The 22,514-nt window shown below is 37.1% G+C and overlaps 2 protein-coding genes across 3 annotated transcripts in view; both read right to left on the bottom strand.

The window, feature by feature from the left end:
* LOC136268424 (tyrosine-protein kinase receptor UFO-like) overlaps window positions 1-13,203 on the bottom strand; it is a 59,313-nt gene extending 46,110 nt beyond the window's left edge. For both annotated transcript variants that reach the window (XM_066063761.1, XM_066063762.1), the window contains exons 1-4: window positions 13,089-13,203; window positions 4,000-4,077; window positions 3,056-3,432; window positions 2,970-2,997 (exon numbers count right to left, since the gene is read on the bottom strand). In XM_066063761.1, coding sequence (XP_065919833.1) covers window positions 2,970-2,997; window positions 3,056-3,432; window positions 4,000-4,076 — 482 coding nt within the window. In that variant the 5' untranslated portion in view covers window position 4,077; window positions 13,089-13,203. The remainder of the gene's footprint in view (window positions 1-2,969; window positions 2,998-3,055; window positions 3,433-3,999; window positions 4,078-13,088) is intronic.
* Window positions 13,204-14,916: 1,713 nt separating this feature from the next.
* LOC136269255 (general transcriptional corepressor trfA-like) lies at window positions 14,917-20,834 on the bottom strand. Its single transcript, XM_066064781.1, has 2 exons — window positions 20,699-20,834; window positions 14,917-16,442 (listed from the first exon to the last, which is right to left on the bottom strand). Exon 2 carries the CDS (start codon window positions 16,430-16,432, stop codon window positions 15,113-15,115), a length of 1,320 nt encoding a protein of 439 aa, XP_065920853.1. The 5' UTR covers window positions 16,433-16,442; window positions 20,699-20,834; the 3' UTR covers window positions 14,917-15,112.
* Window positions 20,835-22,514: the final 1,680 nt, after the last annotated feature.

Here is a 22,514-nt window from a genome sequence, read left to right as displayed (position 1 = left end):
AATTTTTTGTGTGCTTGTTTGAGTTCACTTTTTTGTAAATAATTATTATGACTGGTGAACCCACGCATACTGTATTAAAATAAAGAAATGGTGCCGCGTGCCCCAGTTATATCAATTATTATCTGAAAAGTGAAGTATCCATTACGCTTTGTTGTCAGCTATGTATGTTTAACCCGTTACACAGCAGTACGAATCAAGAACTGTTCGAAAAGCACCACTGTAATCAAAGTAGCCACTATGAAAAATACGGACAATTTCCGTTACGAAGGGAAGCTGTCACGTGCTACTGCTAAATTGACACTTTTTGCTGTCAGCAAAGATAAATGGGACACAAAGGAGGACACTGGTAAGTCTATGAAGAATGCATTGTTCATACTGCGATATGCCAAAAGGCACCTCTTGGGCCGAAATGACGTTGAAAAGTGAAATCAAGCCCGTAGCCTTAGTCGTTATCAGGTTACACTTGTCTGAAGGCATCAGTTAGTTACTCAGTCAGTCAGTTACTCAGTCAGCCAGTCAGTAGAAAATTCTGTTTTTTAAAAAATCCTGTAGCAACTTGTTAAAAGCATTTCGGATCAATCTGAAGGCTTTCTTGGGTTTTAGTTTTTGAAATTTAGTTTTGCCTAACCAATACTGCTTCATCGTTGTCTGGGAAAGCAAGGCTGGTTTTTGGGTGATGTTTTTTCATGGGGCACGCCCACACATTTGTGGTCCCTACTATACAGTACTATTGTACTGTATGATGATATTATTGTACTGTACGATGCATGCCTAAAAATTTCGATTATGAATGAACAGCTAGTATGTTCTGGTTACGTTCAGTTACAATGAATGGAAAAATCCTAGTTATCATGGAAAATTTCGGTTACACGAGTTTAATGCTTTAATCAGTGCTATTGAATCATTTATGGAAGTTTACTAAAGGCCTTGATAGGTAAGCTTTCTTGTAGAGTGGTTACTTCGGGCAGAGTGGTAACTTTGTGATGAGGACGTGGTCTGTATTTGGAAACATGCGGAAACTATATTGGTAAATAAGCTATAGCACTAGTTCTCACCTTGGCCCAACATTGCTGGATAGCAAGGATAACAAAATGCTCTCCGTTTGAGTGGTTTCATGGCGAAATCCAAGCTATCATGCATACTAATTACGTGAGTAATAATTGATCCCCATAATCAATTTTGGCCTTAACGTCTATGTAATTGCTGCCCAGATGTAGCCCGGGCTACATTTTGTATGTAGTCTGGCCAGTTAGGCTACATACGAAATGTATCATTTCTTGGCTGCCACCTTTGATTTCACAACTTTTTCACCCAAGCTATTTTTTAAAAACGCTTGGTTGTTTTAGTGTGGATATGTATAGCCACATCAACAAGTTACATTATGTTACTAGATGTCAACAACACAGGTACAGATAAATGTAACTTAAAATTATCACTTTACATTATAAAATATTTAATGGTGATGACTTAATAGGTCACGGTAGCCACACTTACAAAATTTTGTTAAAGATACATGTATTGTTGTGTTGCAAAGTGATCAGCTGAATTATGTCTTCCCATCTGGGAGTTGTACAATTAAGGGTGGTGGGGTGGGCACCACCTACGTCTAAAGCGGACTGTCATGACAAACAACAGCCTGTAAAGGGTATTTTGTTATATGGCTTTAATCACACAAACCATACATATTGGTATGTTTAGCAAGTTACTAGTGTAACACTAGTATATATAGTTATCAAACTAACTTACTTAACACTGCATACGTCATTGTAATGCTAGCCACTATGTAACATTAATTAAAAATGCCATTATGACATTAATTAGAACTTGATCAAGTGACTTTGTCTATGTGCTTTCAGTGGCATTATTACTAATCTGTGTTGTGCTGTGCCTGAGCGTAATGATGCTACACTAGTACACAAAAATTTTCCCAACTGCAGTAGGAACCATAGCACATCGATAAAAAGTACCGAAACAAGCTAGAGTAGTGCATGATATTAAATGACAGTAAAACAATAAGAAGTGTTATATCCCTACTGTGCATTTCCGTATTGTTTTACTGTGATTTAATATTGTACACTACTCCAGCTTGTTTAAGTACTTTTATTGATGTGCTATGGTCCCTACATGGTTCCTATTCTAATTGAAAATTTCAAATTTTTGTGTACTAGTTTGTTTGTAAATAAAATTATTATGACTGGTGAACCCACACATACCGCATCAAAAGAAAGAAATGGTGCTGCGTACCTCAGCTATCAATTACCATCTGAAAAATGTAGTATCCATTACGCTTTGTTGTCAGCTACATATGTTCAACCTGTTACACTGCATTATGAATCAAGAACTGTTCAAAAATCACCTCTGCAATCAAAGTAGCCTCTACGAAAAATACTGATGATTTCCATTACAAAGGGAAGCCATCATGTGCTACCGCCAAATTGATACTTTATGCTGTCAGCAAAGATTAATGGGACACAAATAGAGGACACTGGTAAGTCCATGAAGAATACATTGTACATACTGCGGTATGTCAAAAGGCACCTCTTGGGATGAAGTGATGTTGAACAGTGAAAAAATCAAGCCCGTAGCCTTAGCCGTTATCGAGTTATGCTTGTCTGAAGGAATCAGTCAGTCAGTTACTCAGTCAGTCACTAGAAAATTCTGTTTAATAAATTCTTTGTTAAAATTCCATATCAACTTGTTGAAAGTGTTTCGAGTCAATCTGAAGGCTTGTTTGGGCTTAGTTTTACCTAACCAATACTGCTTCATCGTTGTCAGGGAAAAGTGAGGCTGGTGTTTGGGTGATGTTTTTTCATGGGCCACCATAGTCCCTATACTTTTCAGTACCAAGAGTACAGTTTTTATTATGTACTCTTGACAGTATACTATTGTACTGTATGATTAATGTACTCAGTATTGTAAACACACTTGGGTCACTTTTGCAGCACATACATTATAATATTATTATGTACCTCACGTTATCATCCCTACTAGGAACAGCTGTAAAGATAATATCAATTGTTAGTGACTCTACAGCTATACAGGATAATTCACTCACCATTCAAATTAGTACAATCGTTACTAACAGGAACATTACGGGATAGGGAACAATTATCCTTTATTATTTCATCCACTGATGTGTTAAGATAACCTTCAACTATTAGTAAATTTAACACTCTTCGTAAATCTTCCGTACAAATTCCACTTGTTAAATATTCAGAACATGACTTGCTGCATATTGGAACTGGAAGATTATTTTCACACAAAGGAAATATATAATTACAAATAAATTCATATGCTCTTTCTCTACAGAAATCTCCACTAACAATTCTAGTGACATTCATTATTATTACACTGGATTGGTCAGGAAAAGTATAAACAGAATTAGTGTAATTAGTACATTTTGTTGAGTGATAAGTTAAATTTGCACAGAATCTGCAAGAAAAGAATTAGTTATAAGTTACAAAAAATTAAGGTAGTGAAAGGGAAAATGTAATAATGGCAGCTGTTTAGCATTTTCTATAATTTCAAAGTGTGTGAAATTATGGCATAACTGGAACTTCACATAATTTTACAGTAGACAAGAATGAAGATGAAGGATTCAGGCTGCTGATTAACAAATAGCCAAGTTAAATGTTGCCTGAAGTGCTTTCTCAGTTATTTAACATCGTCGCTGATGATTAAACAAGCTATGATCACTGTGTAGTACACTACTATTATGTTGCTGTTATGCTCTAGCCAACTACTTATGTAGGTGAAACACCTGTACACGAGTTATTGTGCAATGTTAATTATGTACAGGTGCAATATATCTTGCCCACTACTTTATTGCTGTTACGTCATTCACTTGTTAATAATACTGTGTCATCAATTTAAGCTGCCTCCATCATTGCATTGTCCTTTTAATAACATTATTTCTCATAATCTCTTACGAGTGTAGATTAAACTGTACCACATAACATAATTATATATAACACATTCAACATTACTCTACATTGTTACCTTGAATTGAATGTTACACAGGGATATACCATCGCCATCAAGAACAACCAACAAGTGACCACTTCGTGATTGCCCATTCTGTAACAAAACATAATATTGTACATGGTTTACGGATTGCATTGTAAAATACCCAAATTAATGTACAATGTTTTACAGTATATCAATGGGTACTTATCTTAATTAAAGGTATGGTAGTGTGTTGTGTGGCCCAAGAAGCCAATGTGCCAGACTGTGGGTATATTGACAGGGAAAAAGAAAACACAATTTTCACACACATATGTAGCTTTGTGATCCCTTAACTGATTGCAACCATGTCCACATGTTAAAATTTGAAGGGAATCACTCCAGTCATTTTCAAGATACAAGTGGCCAAAGTTTCTGAGTTTTTTGTTAGGTTTTTTCTTTCTTTTGTACACTTTGCAAAATCCACCACAAACACAAACATGTACTCCAATCAAGCTGAAATTTGGCACACTTAAATGGGTTATTAAAGCAATCTCAGTACCAATTATGGTGGAAATCTGATCAAGAATCATGGAATTATGAAACTTCTGTCATACCTACAGGGTAAACTACTTTGAGAAATTTATTCAAAATTGGTCTGTAGTTAGATTAACGATTGTAGGAGTGCTTTTTGGTGGTTTGAAAGAAATCAAGATTAAGACCACAAAGATACAAAGCAAAAACCAACAGTGTGTAACAATCACATGATCGAGTTTTGTTAACAAAAACCATTGAGTTTCCATGCCACTAGGCAAACTGCTTATAGCGATGAGCTGAAAGTTGGTGTATAGGTACGTAGATTATCAGTGTAGAATCAAGACTCACAGTAGTGAGTTACGCGACCAAGGAAAGTACGGCGCACAACTACCGTGAGTTACTTACACGAACGACTAACTCTAATAGAACGCATACCTAAAACCTACCTTTAAAATTATTCTTTTGTTAAAAAAAACCTCATGATACAACAAATCCTTTGGTACATTGTTATATAAGCATATTACTAAGTAAGTAATCCCTGTTATATTTTAGTAAGACTGTATGAAATTTTGCTGAAAATGTCTCCTTCCATTCACATACTAGTTAGCACAAGCTGCCCATTTTTTGACTCGTATCTTAGACTGTGATACGAATCTTGGAACTCCACCTCTCTTGCAAGAGCCACCATAAGCAATTTTCTCAAAGTTTGATTCATTCATTCATTCTTGCGCTTCATGGGAATCTTTGATATGTAATTAAACATATGGAGTAGTTTTGCTTGATTATGACCTGCCGTTTTTCTGGGAAGTGATGAGTTAATTTCCTTAAGTACGCTCATAGGATAATAACATTGCCTATGCTAATTGCTAATTTATTTTGCGACAATTATCCTAAATTTAAGACACCTCTGACTACAGAAGCGTTTACAGTCGGTGAACTTGGCACAAATTTGGCTGTAAGCGTCAACGCTAGGTGAACATGATTAGTGTCAATGAACTTGCTATCGCGTGCTATTCTCATAAGTGTTTGTTATTCAGTTGTTATTTAATAATGGGTCTGAAGTAGTTAGCAAATGCAGCCCACAATACAACTTTGTTTGTGCATTTCAAGGAACAATATCCAGTATAATAAGAAGTCTGGGGCACATTCTCACCTGCCGGGAAATGGCCTTTACTCAATCTGTTCACTTATGGTTTTAATGGTGCCTAGAAGCCATATCCTATATATTGACTCGGGTAGCAACACCGATGAGTACCTGCCTAACTTATACCAAACTACATTCTTTGGTTTTGCCACTTCATGTCCCAACCTATGATGCAATACACACAATAACTGTTGAAGCTGTTGTGATAACCAGCTTTATGTAATTTTTTTGTCTCGCTCAGTGACAAAAATGTGTTATATCCTAAAACAAAAACAGCCTTGGGGGCTATAGGGCGCTGCCAAGCAAAGTAGGATCAATCAAATAAGCTTATTCAACATGACTGGTAAGAACAAGGACTGATATCAAGTTGTGGCCAAGTAGATTGGAATATTACAAGCGCTATATAATAAAACTAGAGCAAAACACATGCAACTGTTATTAAATTGTCTTATTTTGTAGTGTCTGATTTTAAAAAGTGGCCAAATGACAATTTAATAACAGTTGCATGTGTATTGGCTCTAGATTTATTATCTAGCTATAGCTAAATACAAAGAGAATGGGTAATACTGTCACTTGGCTGCAACTTGATATCAGTCCTTGCTCTTACCAGTTGTTTAACAGATTGAACATGGTAATATTCCAATCTACTTGGCTGCAATTTGATATCAGTCCTTGTTCTTACCAGTCATGTTGAATAAGCTTGTTTGAATGATCCTACTTTGCAATTGCTTGGCAGTGCCACAGCCCCAAGGCTGTTTTTGTTTTAGGATAACCTTTCAGTGATTTTGAAGAATGTACTATAAATCATACTGAAATAACCGACTATACGCAACAAATGCTCGATTGATATTTTCTAATAGTGTAGTCACCATATTAGAACATTCAGTAAGTAACAAATCATCCTGTAGAGTATAATCAAAGGATCATGTAGAGAGTTCAGCTATAAACAAGTCATCCTGTAGATAGTTTATATAGCCACATTCACTAAGAAGGGTGGTAATTGGATAACACAATTTACACAGTGTGATGCATACTCTATATGGAGGGGTCTGGCTATGGGGCTATGCCTTTTCCTTCTGAAATGTTAAAAGTACTGATTTGTATTGTATCTGTATGTTTATTTGAGTGCACGACTGCTCTATTAGAGTATATTGAAATTTATGAAGTGCAGTGTTGGGGAAATTACTTTTTAAAAATAAGTCGTTATATATTACTTGCAACTGAACTATTTAGTTACAGTTACATATTATCCATAAAATAAAGTAACTATAATAATAATATTACATATTATATTACTTTGTGTCCACAGCCTTAAGCTGTCACATTGCGTTGTTGGACAAAGTGCAAATCTTGGTCATAAGTAAGAAGCTGGCAAATAAGCTTCATTCAGTAGGCTTTTGTGGGTAGGCATTACTCAGTGGATTACTAACGAGATTAGTAACTTTGTTATTTGTAGTAATAATATTATGTAATATTACACTTGATACAGTAACTTCATTACTTAGGTAACGTGTTACGTTTGTAAGTAAAGTAACTTGAGTTATATTACCAGTTTTTATAGCATATTTTGCTATATTACTTTGTTACCACAAAAGTAATAATTATTATGTAACGCGTTACATAAGTAACATAAGCGACGCGTTACCCCCAACACTGTTGAAGTGTGGTATCTCATGATGAAAAACAGTACAGGCCTAAAATAAGCTAGGATAAATGCATAACTTAAGGTGGTCTGCTATGTCATGAACTAATTTCCATTACCAGTGCTAGAAATTATGGATTGTTGGTACCTGCTTTGGCCAACAATTGGGCATTTGGCTGGGTAACATAGTGCTGGGCAGTATAGCAGTATTTTTACATACCACAGTATGGCTATTAGATATAGTTTACTATATCCAGCATTGAAAGAAACCAATATCTGTGGTTTTGTATGAATTGCATAGCGGGGAAACCAGACATGGAGACTCTGGCATTTAATTAAGATGGTTTAGTGGTGACTACAAGCCCATGTCCCAAGGGAAAAGGTGATTTAGCAGAATGGCGGAAATGGCAGAAACAGCTAGGTTGTCATTTCCAGATTACGAACAGCCTAAGAGCACTAAACTTAACTATTTGCTAGTACTGTTAACACAACGTATCTAGCTATAACTCACCAAAATTCTCTTGGAGCACCAATTTCTATAACTTGAAGCTTAGCTTCATTAGGCATAATAATCCTTGATCTGTTCTTAAACTGTACGTAGCTTCATCAATCTGTCATCTTACAGCACACCGTATTCGAAGCGCATGCTACAATAAGCGCCTAGCTAAAGTACATTATTACACATAACCCTCTGCTAGAATGTTCTTTTAACATGCATATCATCGTGGTCTTTCAATTACGTGAGAATGTTGGCTAGGTGCTTATTACCAGTAACATGCCTTTTGAATACAGTGTGCTGCAACATGACAGATTAATGAGGCTATAGTTTAAAAGCAGATCAAGGATTATTTATTATGCCTAATGTTGAGGTTATGATGGTTTGTTTTTTTTACACTGGAGAAATCGGCTCTCCAAAGAACATGCGCTTCAATAGTGGTGAGTTCTAGCTAGCTACATTATGTTTAACAGTACTAGCTAACAGTTATTGAGTCTTCACCCTACTTATGTATAGTGCTCTTAGGCTATCTGTAATCTGGAAATGATCATTTAGCTGCCATGTTTCCGCCAATCCCACTGTTTCCGCTATTCTGCTATATCTCCTTTCCCTGCCCCAAGTCAATATGAGGTCTACTGCTTGCTGTGTAGTGCCAGCCTACTGTTTCATTACATTGCAGCAGTAAAATGTATTTGTAACCTGTTTGACTTGAGCACATTTTACTTGTGGTATTTATCCAACTTGAATTGTAACTTGGAATGAGCTGAAAGGCTTACTGTCTTCAAATTAAATAACTTTGTAATGATTACTACATTCACTACTATGTATATACCGCCATACCATGATACTTTTTAGATATCGGATACTGTTTATTTATAATTTTCAATACCGTCCAGCACTACTGGGTAACACAACAACCAAAACTGACGTTCTCTTCATCAGGGGCATATTTACTGGGGTCTGGAAACCCCCTTTGAAATTTAAACTTTTCAGTTTGCCAGCAGGGAACACCGACCTGTCTTATTTTGGCAGCATAAATGTATAGAGTAAATTCAGGGTATAGTATGTACAGCTACAGTGTATTAGAAAACTTACACTGATATTGATCCTCAAAAGTACATATTAAAGAAGAACATGCATGGGTTATGGCCAAGGGTATGGCCCTTAGGCCAGGCAAACTTGATTAATTGTTTCTCATTCCTGCCTACATCCCTTTTACCCTACTGCCTCTAATTTCATTATAGCTGTTATCAATCAAGTGCACACTTATTTTGATGCTAAGAAGGCTGGCTATCATTTTACATTACAGAAAATGTCACTTTCACCTCAGAAACGGTGGTAAAAAGTAAGTACTAGTTTTTAAAAGGCTTTAGCTAACCTTAATAGTAACAGACAGCTTGATTTGGAGTAATTTCTTCAATATGAATGATGAAAAACGACCTCCTGCCAACATGGAAATCTGAATTTTTGTGGATGAAAACAAGTAATCAAGTTTTACTGGCCTTATTAAACTCTAATAGAGCAGTCAGATGTATTCTACAAGACAATCTAACTACCTAATAAAACATTCATATAACAGACTACAGTTTTAAATGAGTATTAAAGAATGATATAAATATACTAAGTTAGCAGCTAAATCTTAAAATATTGAATTTGGATATAACTATGCATATTTGGGTCAATACAATATTTGACCATGCAACCATAAGCCATCATTTGAGCCATCATTTGACATTTACAACTTAAAGGGAACCATGCATGCATTGAAAATAGTTTATTATATACCCATGAAATCATGAATCAAAATTTTGAAGCATTAAGATGTTCAAAATCTGTCAGCAGCAAGGGGCTACACCTTCCAGACTCCTGTACCTTAACTCACTACCAAATCAGATAACCACCTTGGATATGCCCCTGTTCATAATTTAAGTATGATATACTTAATATGTCACTGCATGACTTTGGTTAAGTTTTCATAGTTTAAAATTCTCAATATCCCAGTGAAGCCATTACTCCCTTAGTACAGAGCTCTCAAAATTGAAATCAAATGGTTCACTATGAATTTGTGAAATGGCAGCCTTGAGAATTGTCAAGAAAGACCTTCAACAATGCTTGAGATACATCACAAAGACATTACTAGTACAATCTGTACCACAATCCACTCATAGAGATGTATTACACCATCCTTTAGTGTAAAACATTACTGTGATGTAATCTACTTGCATTCCTGGAAATGTGCAACAGTGACCAGGCCACCCCCACACAAATACGAGACTACAGCTGGAATACCATAATACAGCCAGAGGATTTACAGAATTAGCTTAAGTTAGGGTGGCAATTTATCTGTTAGTAGTTGGGATAATGTGTATAAATTATCATACAGTACGATAGTACTATATAGTAGGGACCACAAAGGAGTAGGCGTGGCCCACGGCATAACACCACCCAAAAACAGGCCTCAATTTCCCTGACGATGATAAGGCAGTAACAAGCCTTCAGATCAATCAAAAACACTTCCAACAAGTTGCTACAGAATTTAAAAAAAAAAAAAATTAACGGAATTTTTTACTGACTGAGCTTGATTTTTTCACTGTTCAACGGTGCTTCGGCCTGAGAGGTGCCTTTTGGCATACCACAGTACGTACAATGCATTTTTCATGGACTTACCAGTATCCTCCTTTGTGTCCCATTCATCTTTGCTGACAGTGAAAAGTGTCAATTTGGCAATAGCATGTGATGGCTTCCCTTCGTAACGGAAATTGTCCATATTTTTCATAGTGGCTATTTTGATTGCAGAGGTACTTTTCGAACAGTTCTTGATTTGTACTGCTGTGTAATGGTTAATAGGTTGAACATAGGCGTAATGGATACTTCACTTTTCAGACAATAATTGATATAGCTGGGATGTGCTGTGCCATTTCAGATGTGGTATGTGTGGGTTCACCAGTCATAATAATCATTTACAAAAAAAAAAGTTAACAAACAAGTACACAGAAAAATTTTGAATTTTCAACTAGAGTAGGGACCATAGCACATCGATAAAATGTACTGAAACAAGCTGGAGTAGTGCATGATATTAAATCACAGTAAAACAATAAGAAGTGTTATCCCTACTGTGCTCAAGATACCATAATGGAAATGCACAGTAGGGATATAGCACTTCTTATTGTTTTACTGTGATTTAATATCGTGCACTACTCCAACTTGTTTCAGTACTTCTTATCGATGTGCTATGGTCCCTACTCTAGTTGAACATTCTAAATTTTTTTGTGTGCTTGTTTGTTATTGGAACAAGGGGGAGAGCATAAACAAAACTGCAAAGCTTGCACAAATAATCATGGAGCCTAATCCCATGGCATTGTGTAACAACTGTCTTATAACTGTCTATAAGGCTAATAATTGTAAATTCCTTGTTTCCCAGTCCTAGTCAGACAAAAAAATACCGTGCAGGTGGGCGGCTATTATTTATTATATTGTTAAATTCTGCTATTTAATATCAAGGATATTCCCATTAGCTTTTTTCTCTCAGATTCAGGAGAGGTTAGTTGTGATTTGCTAGATTCAAGGTTAGTTGTGATTTGAAAGATTTAGCTAAGATTCAAACCTCTAGAAGGTTAGATTTGAAGCGTTGCAGTGTTTCCTAAACAGCCAGAAAGGCATTTATGTATAGGGCTGCATGCTTGTGGTGACACATGCTAGCTAGTGTTGTACCATAGATAATAGACACCCCTACCTGGATTGGAAGCACACGTATAGTGCCCATACAAAACTACTGTTCTATCCGCGTTTCGCGCCTGAAGTTTTCAAGCACTCTTTTTCATTCGAAGATTCTGTTTTACTGTCTGGATACAGCTTGGTTGCTTTAACTAGTAAGTTTAGTAGATTGTTTCTTGGGTGGCGATTGGCCTACTATTGGTATAGGCGCTTTTCGTATAAAAAGTATATGAACATGTTTGTGAAAATGGCGGGGTGAACAAGTTTAGTTTAAGGCTGATGCTTATTACTAACTAATGCTACGTGTACTGGTATGTGTTTCATGGTATATTCGCTCCAGTTTAGTCAAGTATCACCTTTCGCGCTTGTCAAACTTCTACCTAATACACATCAGTACACCCACTATGAATAGGCCAAACCTTATATTCCATAGCGGTAGGTTTACTACTCACCAGTAAGCAAAACATGTTCTTATAAAATATACTCCCGGTACTGTGTATAGTATAAGGGGCGCGAAGCGCGGATAGATTAGGTGGCGCTTAGAAGTTTCCAATCCAGTATGGGGTGTCTATTATCTATGGTTGTACTTACTAGCCTGACTCTTTACCATCAACTTCAAAAGTATGAATTTTCCCGAATGTTTCAAACATTAATCAGAGCTTTCCCCAGCAAAATAAAGTAGAGCGGTGAAACTGTCAATTTGCTACCAACATCAAAGTCAATTTGTTAATTATATACATTCCTATTACCACATCAAAGGAATTTTGAGTAAAGTAGAGCGGTACTGTGCCACTCTACTGCTCTTTAGGGAAGCCCCTGAATTTAATAACAGATTGAGAATGGGACTCGTGTTGATGTGCATCTCGACGGCTACTTAAAGAGCTTCACTGCTAGTATTAGGTCGGCATGCACTAAATAACATCAGAAACTCACATCAGAGTCCACTATCCAATAACCTAGTCTTCATCCCAATGACATGACTATACAACAACTCCCTGCCAGTATTAATATTTAGGTCACGTGACTATCAAATGCAATAATAAATTTGCATGCAGCTCTAAAATTACCATGTGGGCAGGTGACAGGAAACAAGGAATCTACAATTGGTGGCCTATAATCTAGATTCAACCACCAAGAACGTGTAATTGGTGATTGCTTTGTCACAGAGTATGCAAAGTGGTCCGATTTTCTCTCAACATTCCTGCAGTGGAGTGACCTGATGGTTGCTGCACCCACACAAACCATCTGGCAAGCGAGTTCTTATCGTTCATAATACCATAAATAATTTTAATATGAAATCTTGTCATTACTGATGCTGATTAAACTCTCCACAAGCACGTGACAAAGACATCTGCTGGAACTCATTAACACTTCACCATATAGCTGCCAGCAACAATTGTTGAAAAATGAGAACAACCATGTACAGCATGTACAGTACTAGTGCTTACGAATAGAAATGTTATCAAGCTTTCGTTTAGTCATAACTCGTCACGGCACCTGCCTATCATTGTCACTGACTATCGCAATCAACAATTTGCGGTACTGCAACTCACCGCATAAATCACACATTTAATCTTACAGAGACTGTATTTGAACAAACATGTAACGCTTACCTGAAACCATAGATGCTCGAAATTCTCGACAGAGGGACTCGACAAGACTTAATTCAGTTAATTTGGCTTCTTGCGTGACTTACACATCATGTGACTTACACATCACGTGACTAGTTCCCTGCTTGCTGTTTGTTTTTATCGGCCAGTTAGGCACTGGAGGTAACTTGTGTCTGTCACGTAAGCTAGCTAGCTACTCTTGGAATTTCTCCAAGGTCGGTGCATGGTAGTGGTAATCATAAATGAATGCATGGGAAATCTGAAATGCAGAGCCAGATGTTAGCTATTATGCTAAACAGGGCAATTGAGCAGCTATTATGCATGAAACTGAATAGTTTTTGTTACAAACGGCGGGTCAGGTGGTTTGGCACTCCCCAGATCCCACCTGCCTTCCATTTCACCAAATAATTATAGCATGTACACTAATATGTTGCATGCATGCATGCACTTATCCTCACATTTTCATGACTCTGCACTTTCAGGTCTAGACTTTTGACACTCTCTACATCTCCACCCACTATTTAAGTATGCATTTTGTTCTAACACTGTATACCACACATAGCTACTTCCAACAGATGTTTTCTGCAATGCCATTAAAAGAAAATGTGTAAGTCAGAATACCTGAGAGCTGAACTGGATTGTTTAGGTTTTTTGTGTGAGTACCACATGGTGGAAATTGGCTGTCTTTGCTGCTTTCTTAGGAATTAAGTATCAGTGCTATGAAAGCTTTTATGAACAAACCATATTCACACTGCAAAAGAGTACTTGATAAAGCAGCAGCCATTGCCATTAGCTCATCTCAGAGAATATTTGTTTGCCCGTAATAATGTAAATTGGATAACTGAAATTAATTATTTTATTGTATGTCCTTTTGTATTTTCATTGCCATGCCTGCTTTAGCTAAGGCCTAATGCAGTTGCATGTGACCGAGGTGTTGTAATTGTTTTGTTTTTCTCACTACATAATATTGATGGTTTCAAAAAAAAAGGGAAAAAAAGCCGCTACTGCAGGTTCACAAGCAGATCGAGGAGACAAAGTTATCAGGAGGTAACAGCCAGTCTGAGATGGTCTCAGCATTGAAGAGTAAGCAACACAGCATCTGACGAACATGAAGCCATTCATTACACTAATTGTGCTCATTTTGGGTGACATATTTATTACTCTGCTCTTTACACAATTGTGCATTCTGGGAAGGAGCTCTTCAACTTACCAGGAGCTTGTGGAATATGTGACTATTCCAAAGAATGGGTATTTAATACAGCTTTTCAACCCACTTGTGTACTGGCCTGTATTTCAAACAAGTCCGTAAGCCAATGATGAAACATCTGAGCAGATTCATGGGGATCAACAAAGTCAATGCAGTTGCCCCACATCCACAGAGGACTGCATGGATGTGACTATTTAATTCAGTATGACAATATGTAGCCATTATAACCATGTACTGCTGCGCTGATGTATTAAAGGAATTTAGTATCCCTTGATTAGTTATAACACATAAGGGTTGTACAGCTCAATGTTTGTATATACAAACAGTATGTTTCACGTGGTGTATGGCATTTATAATCCATGCCATTCCATGATGGCTATTTGAAGAGGAGCAGTTCTTCCCAAAGTGATGTGTTGCAAATCACTGTATAGAAGTGGCTGTTTGATTCTTCTAAATACACAACACATATTAGTACATCTACAACATGTCATTTTATTCATGTAAACATGCAACACAAACACTGAACACAAGTACACTACATGTATGTACCTCTAGCAAGCATGTAAGATTTCTAATAAAGTAAGATGTACTTTAAATAATTATCTATTATGTAACTTACATGGATATATAATAGCAATTTAATTTAACGGTATATTTGGGCGCTTACAACATACATATACATATATGTGTATTACAAACAGTGTCATAATAATTCTATGTACACATATAGTTAAGTGCACTTATAAATTAGAAGAATAGCATCATACCACAATTGTGCAGTCCATGTACATACATTGTACACACCGTGTATATGTAGTTATTATTGGAATCCCACAACATTGGAATGAATCTTTTTAATGGATTTTTTACTTTCTTGGACTTTGTATGTTGAATTGCGAATGCTGTCCATGGTGAAAATGTTCTTGCTGGATCCAAAGGGCAATTTCTTTTCTTCTGGTATAGGTACTTCTTCATCAGTTTTGGACGTGTATGAACCATGGCTGGTAGATAATGTTTTATTACCATCCTTTGGTTTTTCTGTTGAATCTGGTAGTGTGCTGTTTGTAGGGTCAGCTGCTGTCACTTCCTCTTCAACTTCTAACTGTTTCCTGACTTTTATCAAGCCATCAGTAAGTTTCTGCTTAAAAGTAGTCTCTTCATAGCTAGTTGATTTAGTGGTTTTCTTTCTAGTGTCTCCTTCTTGTTGAGGAAAAGCCAAAGACAATTTGTGATGTAATTCTTCATCTAGCATGCTATAATTTTCTGCTGTTTCTTGGTGGCCAACCACATCTGCATGATGTTCTTGATTGCTGTGACGCATTCTTGAAGCTGATGGTGGAGGGAATACACCAGGCTGAAGGAGAACTTGCATTTCATTCAGATGTCTGGGCCTATGATGAACCTTTTTAGCATCTACTGCACTGCTAGTAGACTGGCTTGTGTTCCCAGGATGTAGAGCATTAGGGTAATCACCAGAATTATAGCCAAAGTCACATGTGTCACTGTTGTCACCATTATGTCTATTACCAGCAGTTTTATCATCAGTAGGATGGGTATTTCCAGTGTAAGGAGGGATATGAAATGAATCATAAAGTTGCTTGTCATCATTGCCGGTCTTAAAGTGACTGTTGGTGCTATCAGTAGCGTCACCTCTTGATCCTCTAGTGTGGGTACCATTTGAGTTGTCTGCAGCACTGGAATTGTTGGAGAAATTATTAGATGTGTGTTCAGTACCTGTACTATGCTCTGGAGTACTTTGATTGCAGTTCTTATCCATCATGTTATTGGAAGGACTATTGCAGCTGTTTGCATCGATAGGATTTATTGATTTTGAAGTCTGATCAGTCCTTTTACGTTCAAGTCTCTTTTTCATTTGCTTCTCCTTTGCTTCATTTTCAAGTTTGTCTAACCATTTACTCATCCCTGACTTTTCTATTGCCTCTCTAACATCATCTGTAAGCTTTTCTTTCTTTGCTGCTCTACCGCACAGAATATGACCGCCTTTAACATACATTCCAGTATGTTTGTGAAATTCTGCACTGTCATCTGATCCATTTAGTAGGTATTCATCCTTTTCTTCACCATAAAGAATTTCACCATCCTTAGCGATATAAGCCTTCCTTTGTTCTAATGCAGCCATGTTGTATCTTCTATAAAATATATATTTATCAATAAACTGATTGTCAAACTGATACAGTACATACAATTATGTATGGATTTTACATAGTGGGTATGGTGAAAGGCAGTGTTGGGCATACCTCTGAAAGAGGAAAACCTCTATTACAGCAAAAAAAGTGGCCAAAAATTTGGGGTTCCAAAATGTCTGTAATAGAGAGGTTCCATGGTTAATAACAACATGCAGCTAGCAAGTAGTTTATATGTGCTTAAATCTCAGTGTGGGAGTGTCAAAGTGCTCTACTGGGTGATAACTGCCATACAGCTAGATAGCATGGCTTTGCATGCTAATGGCTAATTAACTTATCACCATGTACCAGAGCCATTCAGACTAGTTTGTGGCATCATAACAACTGTGAATGGTATTGCTACCAATAATGTAACGTTACTATACAAAACACATCAGTACTATGTTGACACCTACTAAATCTTACAATACAATAGTTAAACCTTTACACAGTGACACTATACTATTGCGATGATTTAAATGTTAAATTACAATCTGTGTTTAATTTTGGTCCAGCTATCAATCCCAGCAATGTACAGTGTAGGCCTGATGGCCTCATTGTTCTATCTTAGAGTAATACTTGCCATTTTCCAATCTTTTTAGCTCTTGCATGTCATGTGATACCACTCCACCAACCGCAAACAAAATGATGCTTCATAGATTTATAGTCATATAGTTCATTGATGGCACAGTGCCTCTCAAGTAGTTATGATTAATTCTCTACACAATCTGAATGAAATCTTGTGACTCAAACAGGAACTCAGTCTAATATCCATAAACTTCCACTCAATGGGATACAGAATAATTGCTATATTCTGTATACTTGGATGATACAACTATATAACTTAGCAACCAGACTCTATGCATATAACTACTATACACAAGCTTTGTGGTATCATTATTCTCACAATTAATTAAAAGGGAACCTGTACGTCTAAAGTGAGTATACAGAAAAATGAAAGGTTTTGTATTATAGGGTTTATAGGGATTCTTGATGAAAAATAATGTACATGCTCCTTTACAGTTTACCTCATTATGCTGGTGGATGAACTATTATTAGCTACACAGTAGAGAGTCTTAAAGGCAGAGCATCATACAATATGATAGTACTGTATAGTAGGGACATCGAAGGTGTGGGGGCGATCAATATCCCAAAAACCTGCCGCAATTTTTCCTCACAATGACATGACAGTATTGGTTGGGTAAAACCAAGCCCAAAAGTGTCTTCAGATCAACCCGAAACGTTTCCATCAAGTTGCTACAGAATTTAAAAAAAATTTATTAAATGAAATTTTCTACTGCCTGCCTGCCTGCCTGCCTGCCTGCCTGCCTGCCTGCCTGCCTGCCTGCCTGCCTGCCTGCCTGCCTGCCTGCCTGCCTGCCTGCCTGCCTGCCTGCCTGCCTGCCTGCCTGCCTGCCTGCCTGCCTGCCTGCCTGCCTGCCTGCCTGCCTGCCTGCCTGCCTGCCTGACACTAAGCGTAGCGGAAAACTGGCTACAGCTATAGCCCTAATTCTTTCACAGAAACATTACTAGTTCACTTAAGAAAAAACCTTTGGTATATTGATAAACATACAATGCTTGCACTATTGTCTTACCTTTTATCCTTCTTTACCATGGCCATCAGTCAACATTCCACTGCCAAGTGTTAATAGACTACAGTACGGCTTCCATCTACCAGTGTATATTGCAACAAACTGTTCGAATACACGTGGTCGCTGGTCACGCGTATGTGACTTGCCATTGATATCGATCAGTGAGAGCAACTCGAGGTGAACTATATAGCAATGTGTAAGTCAATAAATATAGTTTATTTAGTAACAATACGAGTCAGGTCATCCAGGTTCCGCTTTACAAATTATTCGGGTCTGACCCCACGTACTAAATTAAATGTAGACATGTTACTACACGTCATAGCATAGCCCTGCTTCTTTCGTGAGCTACACTCACTTATGTAAATTACTGTCTGTAGACATATAGTAGCCACGCCCATTCATCAGTCTGTAGGTATGCACGAATCCACATCAATTATTCTCCGCAGGCTTATGTAGAGCCACACTCACTGAACAGTTGTTATTGTATGAGTCACAGTCTAGTATAATAGTGCTGTGATTAACTATTTTAAAATATTGTGACTGGTTTTGTGAAAAGCAGGCTATAATTTTAGTGGTCATGAACTTGCAAAAAATTTACAAACAAGTGTAAGAAAAAATTAGGAATTTTATATTAGAGTAGGGACAGTGTATAGTGCTACAATAAAAAGTACTGAAACAAGCTGGATCGGAGTAGTATGTAATGTCCAAATACTGTAAAACAACAAGAAGTGAATATCCCTACTACATTGAGTGTAGCACAGTAGGGATATTCACTTCTTATTGTTTTACAGTATTTGGACATTATGTACTACTCCGATCCAGCTTGTTTCAGTACTTTTTATTGCAGCACTATACACTGTCCCTAAAATTCCTATTTTTTCTTATACTTGTTAAAATGCATGTTGCATACTATTTACAGTAAAAACATGGTAACAAATATGTATTAGTACTTGACTTGAACATTCTTATTTGCTGGATTTGTTGCACTGTGGACATTGTATCAAGTGTTTCCATGCAGGTGGCTATAGGCTGCTTATAAATGCTATATATGTTCATTAACCCTGTAATCAACAGCTAAAAGTTTTGCCAAAAAAAAGTTAACTGGTAAATTTCCTGTCTTAAATAGTTTTGACTAAAAGTTGGTGTTTTAGTACCTATAAAATTACTATAAATTAATTTTGGTGAACTTTGAGACATTGTGAAAACTAAAATGGCTACAGCTTCTGGTGGATGCGCCCCCCAGACCCCCTGCTGCCAGAGACTCTATACTCCAGTCAGCCCCCTCATATTAACTACTTCCTCTGCCACTGCAGATAGTCTAGTGTGCTTCACAATCTAAACTGGGAAACTCTTGAACATATAAATGTGAACTATATATAAAGCCACCATAATCATGTTTTACATAACATTGTTTCTATAAACTTTTCAAATTATGGAACTAAAACCAGGACTAGAGGTCACCAGATGAGATTGTGTATCCACCGGGATAAACATCTCACCACCCATTATACTCTACAGCCATTTAACTACGGGTCAGAGAAAGTTGTTAAATCACCTGACTTAAGTAATTTTATCAACTTGACATGCATTTACATTCAATATTGCATCTTTGCACTATCATAAATAATTTTGAATTGCACTGATATTGACAATGTTTATATGCAAACAAAACAAAGGTAGAGACCAGTATCACCTCTTGGTTACACACTGAATGCATGCATCCACAACCACTTATTCCATTCACCACAGTCAATGTGTATTCTTTGAACTGGGATACCAGCATGAGTGTCTAAGAACTACTGCTGCTGGCATATGCATAGTGACTTTACAAGGTTTACAGTCTTTTACACTCATCTTGCAGAGTGAGTTCTTCCTTCTTCCAATAAAGGTGGCTATGTTTTCCAGCATAGAATGGCCAAGAATTATGTTGTATGTATGTGAATTCTTGGGATAGAATTTTGTCTTACATGTGACTGGGTAGCTATCTCATGCAGTTGCAGTCACAAAGAGTATTCACATAATATTTGGCCGTTTCCAAGATATAGCAGCCTTACATTGGAAGAAGCCGGAAGGAACTCACACTGCAAGATGCATGGGTGTGTGCTGCGGGTAAAATGAGTGACTAATTATTGCAACAACCTTGGCTACATTTAAATTTGTTGGATTAGCAGCATTTTAACTAATAACCCATGGCAGCAGAATATAGTAATCGCTCCATGTGTACCCAGGCTGTTGGCATGTATGCAGTGTGCTCACAGACCATTATTGCAGACTTGCTACTTTAAGAAGTCTTTGAAATAAAATAAATAGGCCAAGCTAACAAAGAAGCCATGCAAAATGGTTACCTTATGTGCCAATCCCCCACAAGCTGACATAACAAGGGGTTGAGCGTAACTGCGTAAGAGTCAACTCAGCAGTGTAAATGTGGTCAGATAAAACTATAACTTGCTGACTGCATTTCATAATAGCTACCTAAATGCCCGGTATGCATTCAAGGAAAAATAGCTACTAACTATATAATATTGTACGTATCATTCATGTTTATCTGGTACCATGATCTGCGAGGTCTCCAATCACTGCATGCATATTATATCTACATATATGTTTAGCTACATAACTTAACTTAATTACCTCTCTCTACTGATAAGCGGCTTATAATTATCTATGATCTGTTAGTCTTTTTGATCGGGCTACTCCAGTAAGCGTTTACTAAACTTTCTTCATAAAACCAGGGAATGCACCCAGCCGTTACTTTCGGGACTTTCTATGGGACTTTCCCTTACGTTATGACAGCTTACGTATAGTACCCATATTCGGGCGTAGCCTCGTGCCCAGCCGCGGGCTCACCCTAATGTTTTTTTTCTTGTTTTTTTTTTAGACAATACAAATCAAATAGTTCTTACAAGAAACAACAAAGCCCTCGTACCCAGCCTGGCTCGCCCTAATGTACAATAGCGCGAGCCAGGCTGAGTACGAGGGCGTCTGGATTCTGGAATGGAATGGTGGACTGGAATGATAGGATCATAGATTATCTCAGTATGGTGGAATGTACTGGAATGGTAGATTGAAATAGAATAGAACAATGGATTAGATAATTTCGCCCCAAGTCTCGCGCAGCCAGTCAGCGCTGGGGCTTATCGAATGGAGATTATAAGCACCTTTTCAGCGCGGGCGCTTATAATCTCCAATCGATAAGCCCCAGCGCTGAAATAGTGGTCTGGCTGCCGAGACTATTTCACCCCACCTTTTCCATCGTCAAATTTCATCTTTCAAACTGCACAAATGGATGAATTTCATAATAACTTAAGTTGCCTCTAGCAACCTGAATTTTACGGTATTTGTAGGGGTAGCTAAATGTCTATAGTAACACCTCAAAATCTTAAAAGGATGGCATATATAGGTCATGAGATATAACATTTTAAAGTTTGTCATTTTCCATACTTTGTCTATGAGAGAGGCAACAGTTGCTCCTTCTGGGCAATCACTTAAATGATGTGTGGGAAAACAACAAATTTATTTCTCAATTTAACATTATTTGTAGGTGTGAATCTCACAATTAACCTCTCCAAATTTTAAAATAATGGGAGTATATAGATCATGAGATGTGATATTTTGAAATTTGTGGTTTCCCATACATTATCCATGTGATTGCCCAGAAGGGGCAACTGTTACCCCCTCCCATAGATAATGTATGGGAAAAGTGCAAACTTTAAAATGTCATACCTCATGACCTATGTATGCTATCCTTTTAAAAATTGGAGTCATTACTTTTGACATTCCTACCTACAAAATAATGTTAAAATCATGTTGCTAGGGGCAATGGTTTAAAATTCCTTATTAAGAAGTTCATTTATTTCAGGAATAATTTCAGAGGTGATCTACTAAAGACTGCACGAATCAGTGATAAAGGTCCAATGTTAGACAATGATTATAGTTAGTTTTATTATCATTCATTCCTGGCCACACCAGATATCAGCTCCTTTGCACTTTTTGTACAGCCATGCTGTTTTTGTATGGGGATACAGTGGCGGATCTAGGATTTTTAAAAGGGGGTCTTTGAAAGTTAGTATAGCTGAATAAGGCATCTGATGACATTTCTCCAGAAAAATTTGAGATTTTAGAAGCTCTAAGATCGGATTTTATTAGTTAGCAATTACAATTAACTCAATGCTTTAAACTGTAACTACTATATAGCTAACTACAGAGCAAATATGGTGCAAATATGGTGACTACAAGCTGTAGCTTTGATTGCTCTATTAGAGTAGTTACTTGACTGCTCTATTAGAGTATCTCGATCGTTTTTAATACAGTGGGAGATGAAAAGTGAAATGTTGCTGAGGGTTTAATAGCTATAAATGGTGTTAGTTAAGTATAACTGCATGCATGCTACTGAAATACAGTGGTATATAGTTGTTTGCTATCACAAATTGTCAGTACAACAATGTTT

The sequence above is a fragment of the Dysidea avara genome, chromosome 10 (genome assembly GCF_963678975.1).
Source record: "Dysidea avara chromosome 10, odDysAvar1.4, whole genome shotgun sequence".
In the NCBI taxonomy this organism is placed as follows: Eukaryota; Metazoa; Porifera; class Demospongiae; order Dictyoceratida; family Dysideidae; genus Dysidea; species Dysidea avara.
This window is presented reverse-complemented; position numbering and strand designations above follow the sequence as displayed.

Bases quoted from the DNA above. Each gene is read 5' to 3' on its own strand.
- LOC136269255 (XM_066064781.1), bottom strand. From the start codon at position 16,432: ATGGCTGCATTAGAACAAAGGAAGGCTTATATCGCTAAGGATGGTGAA.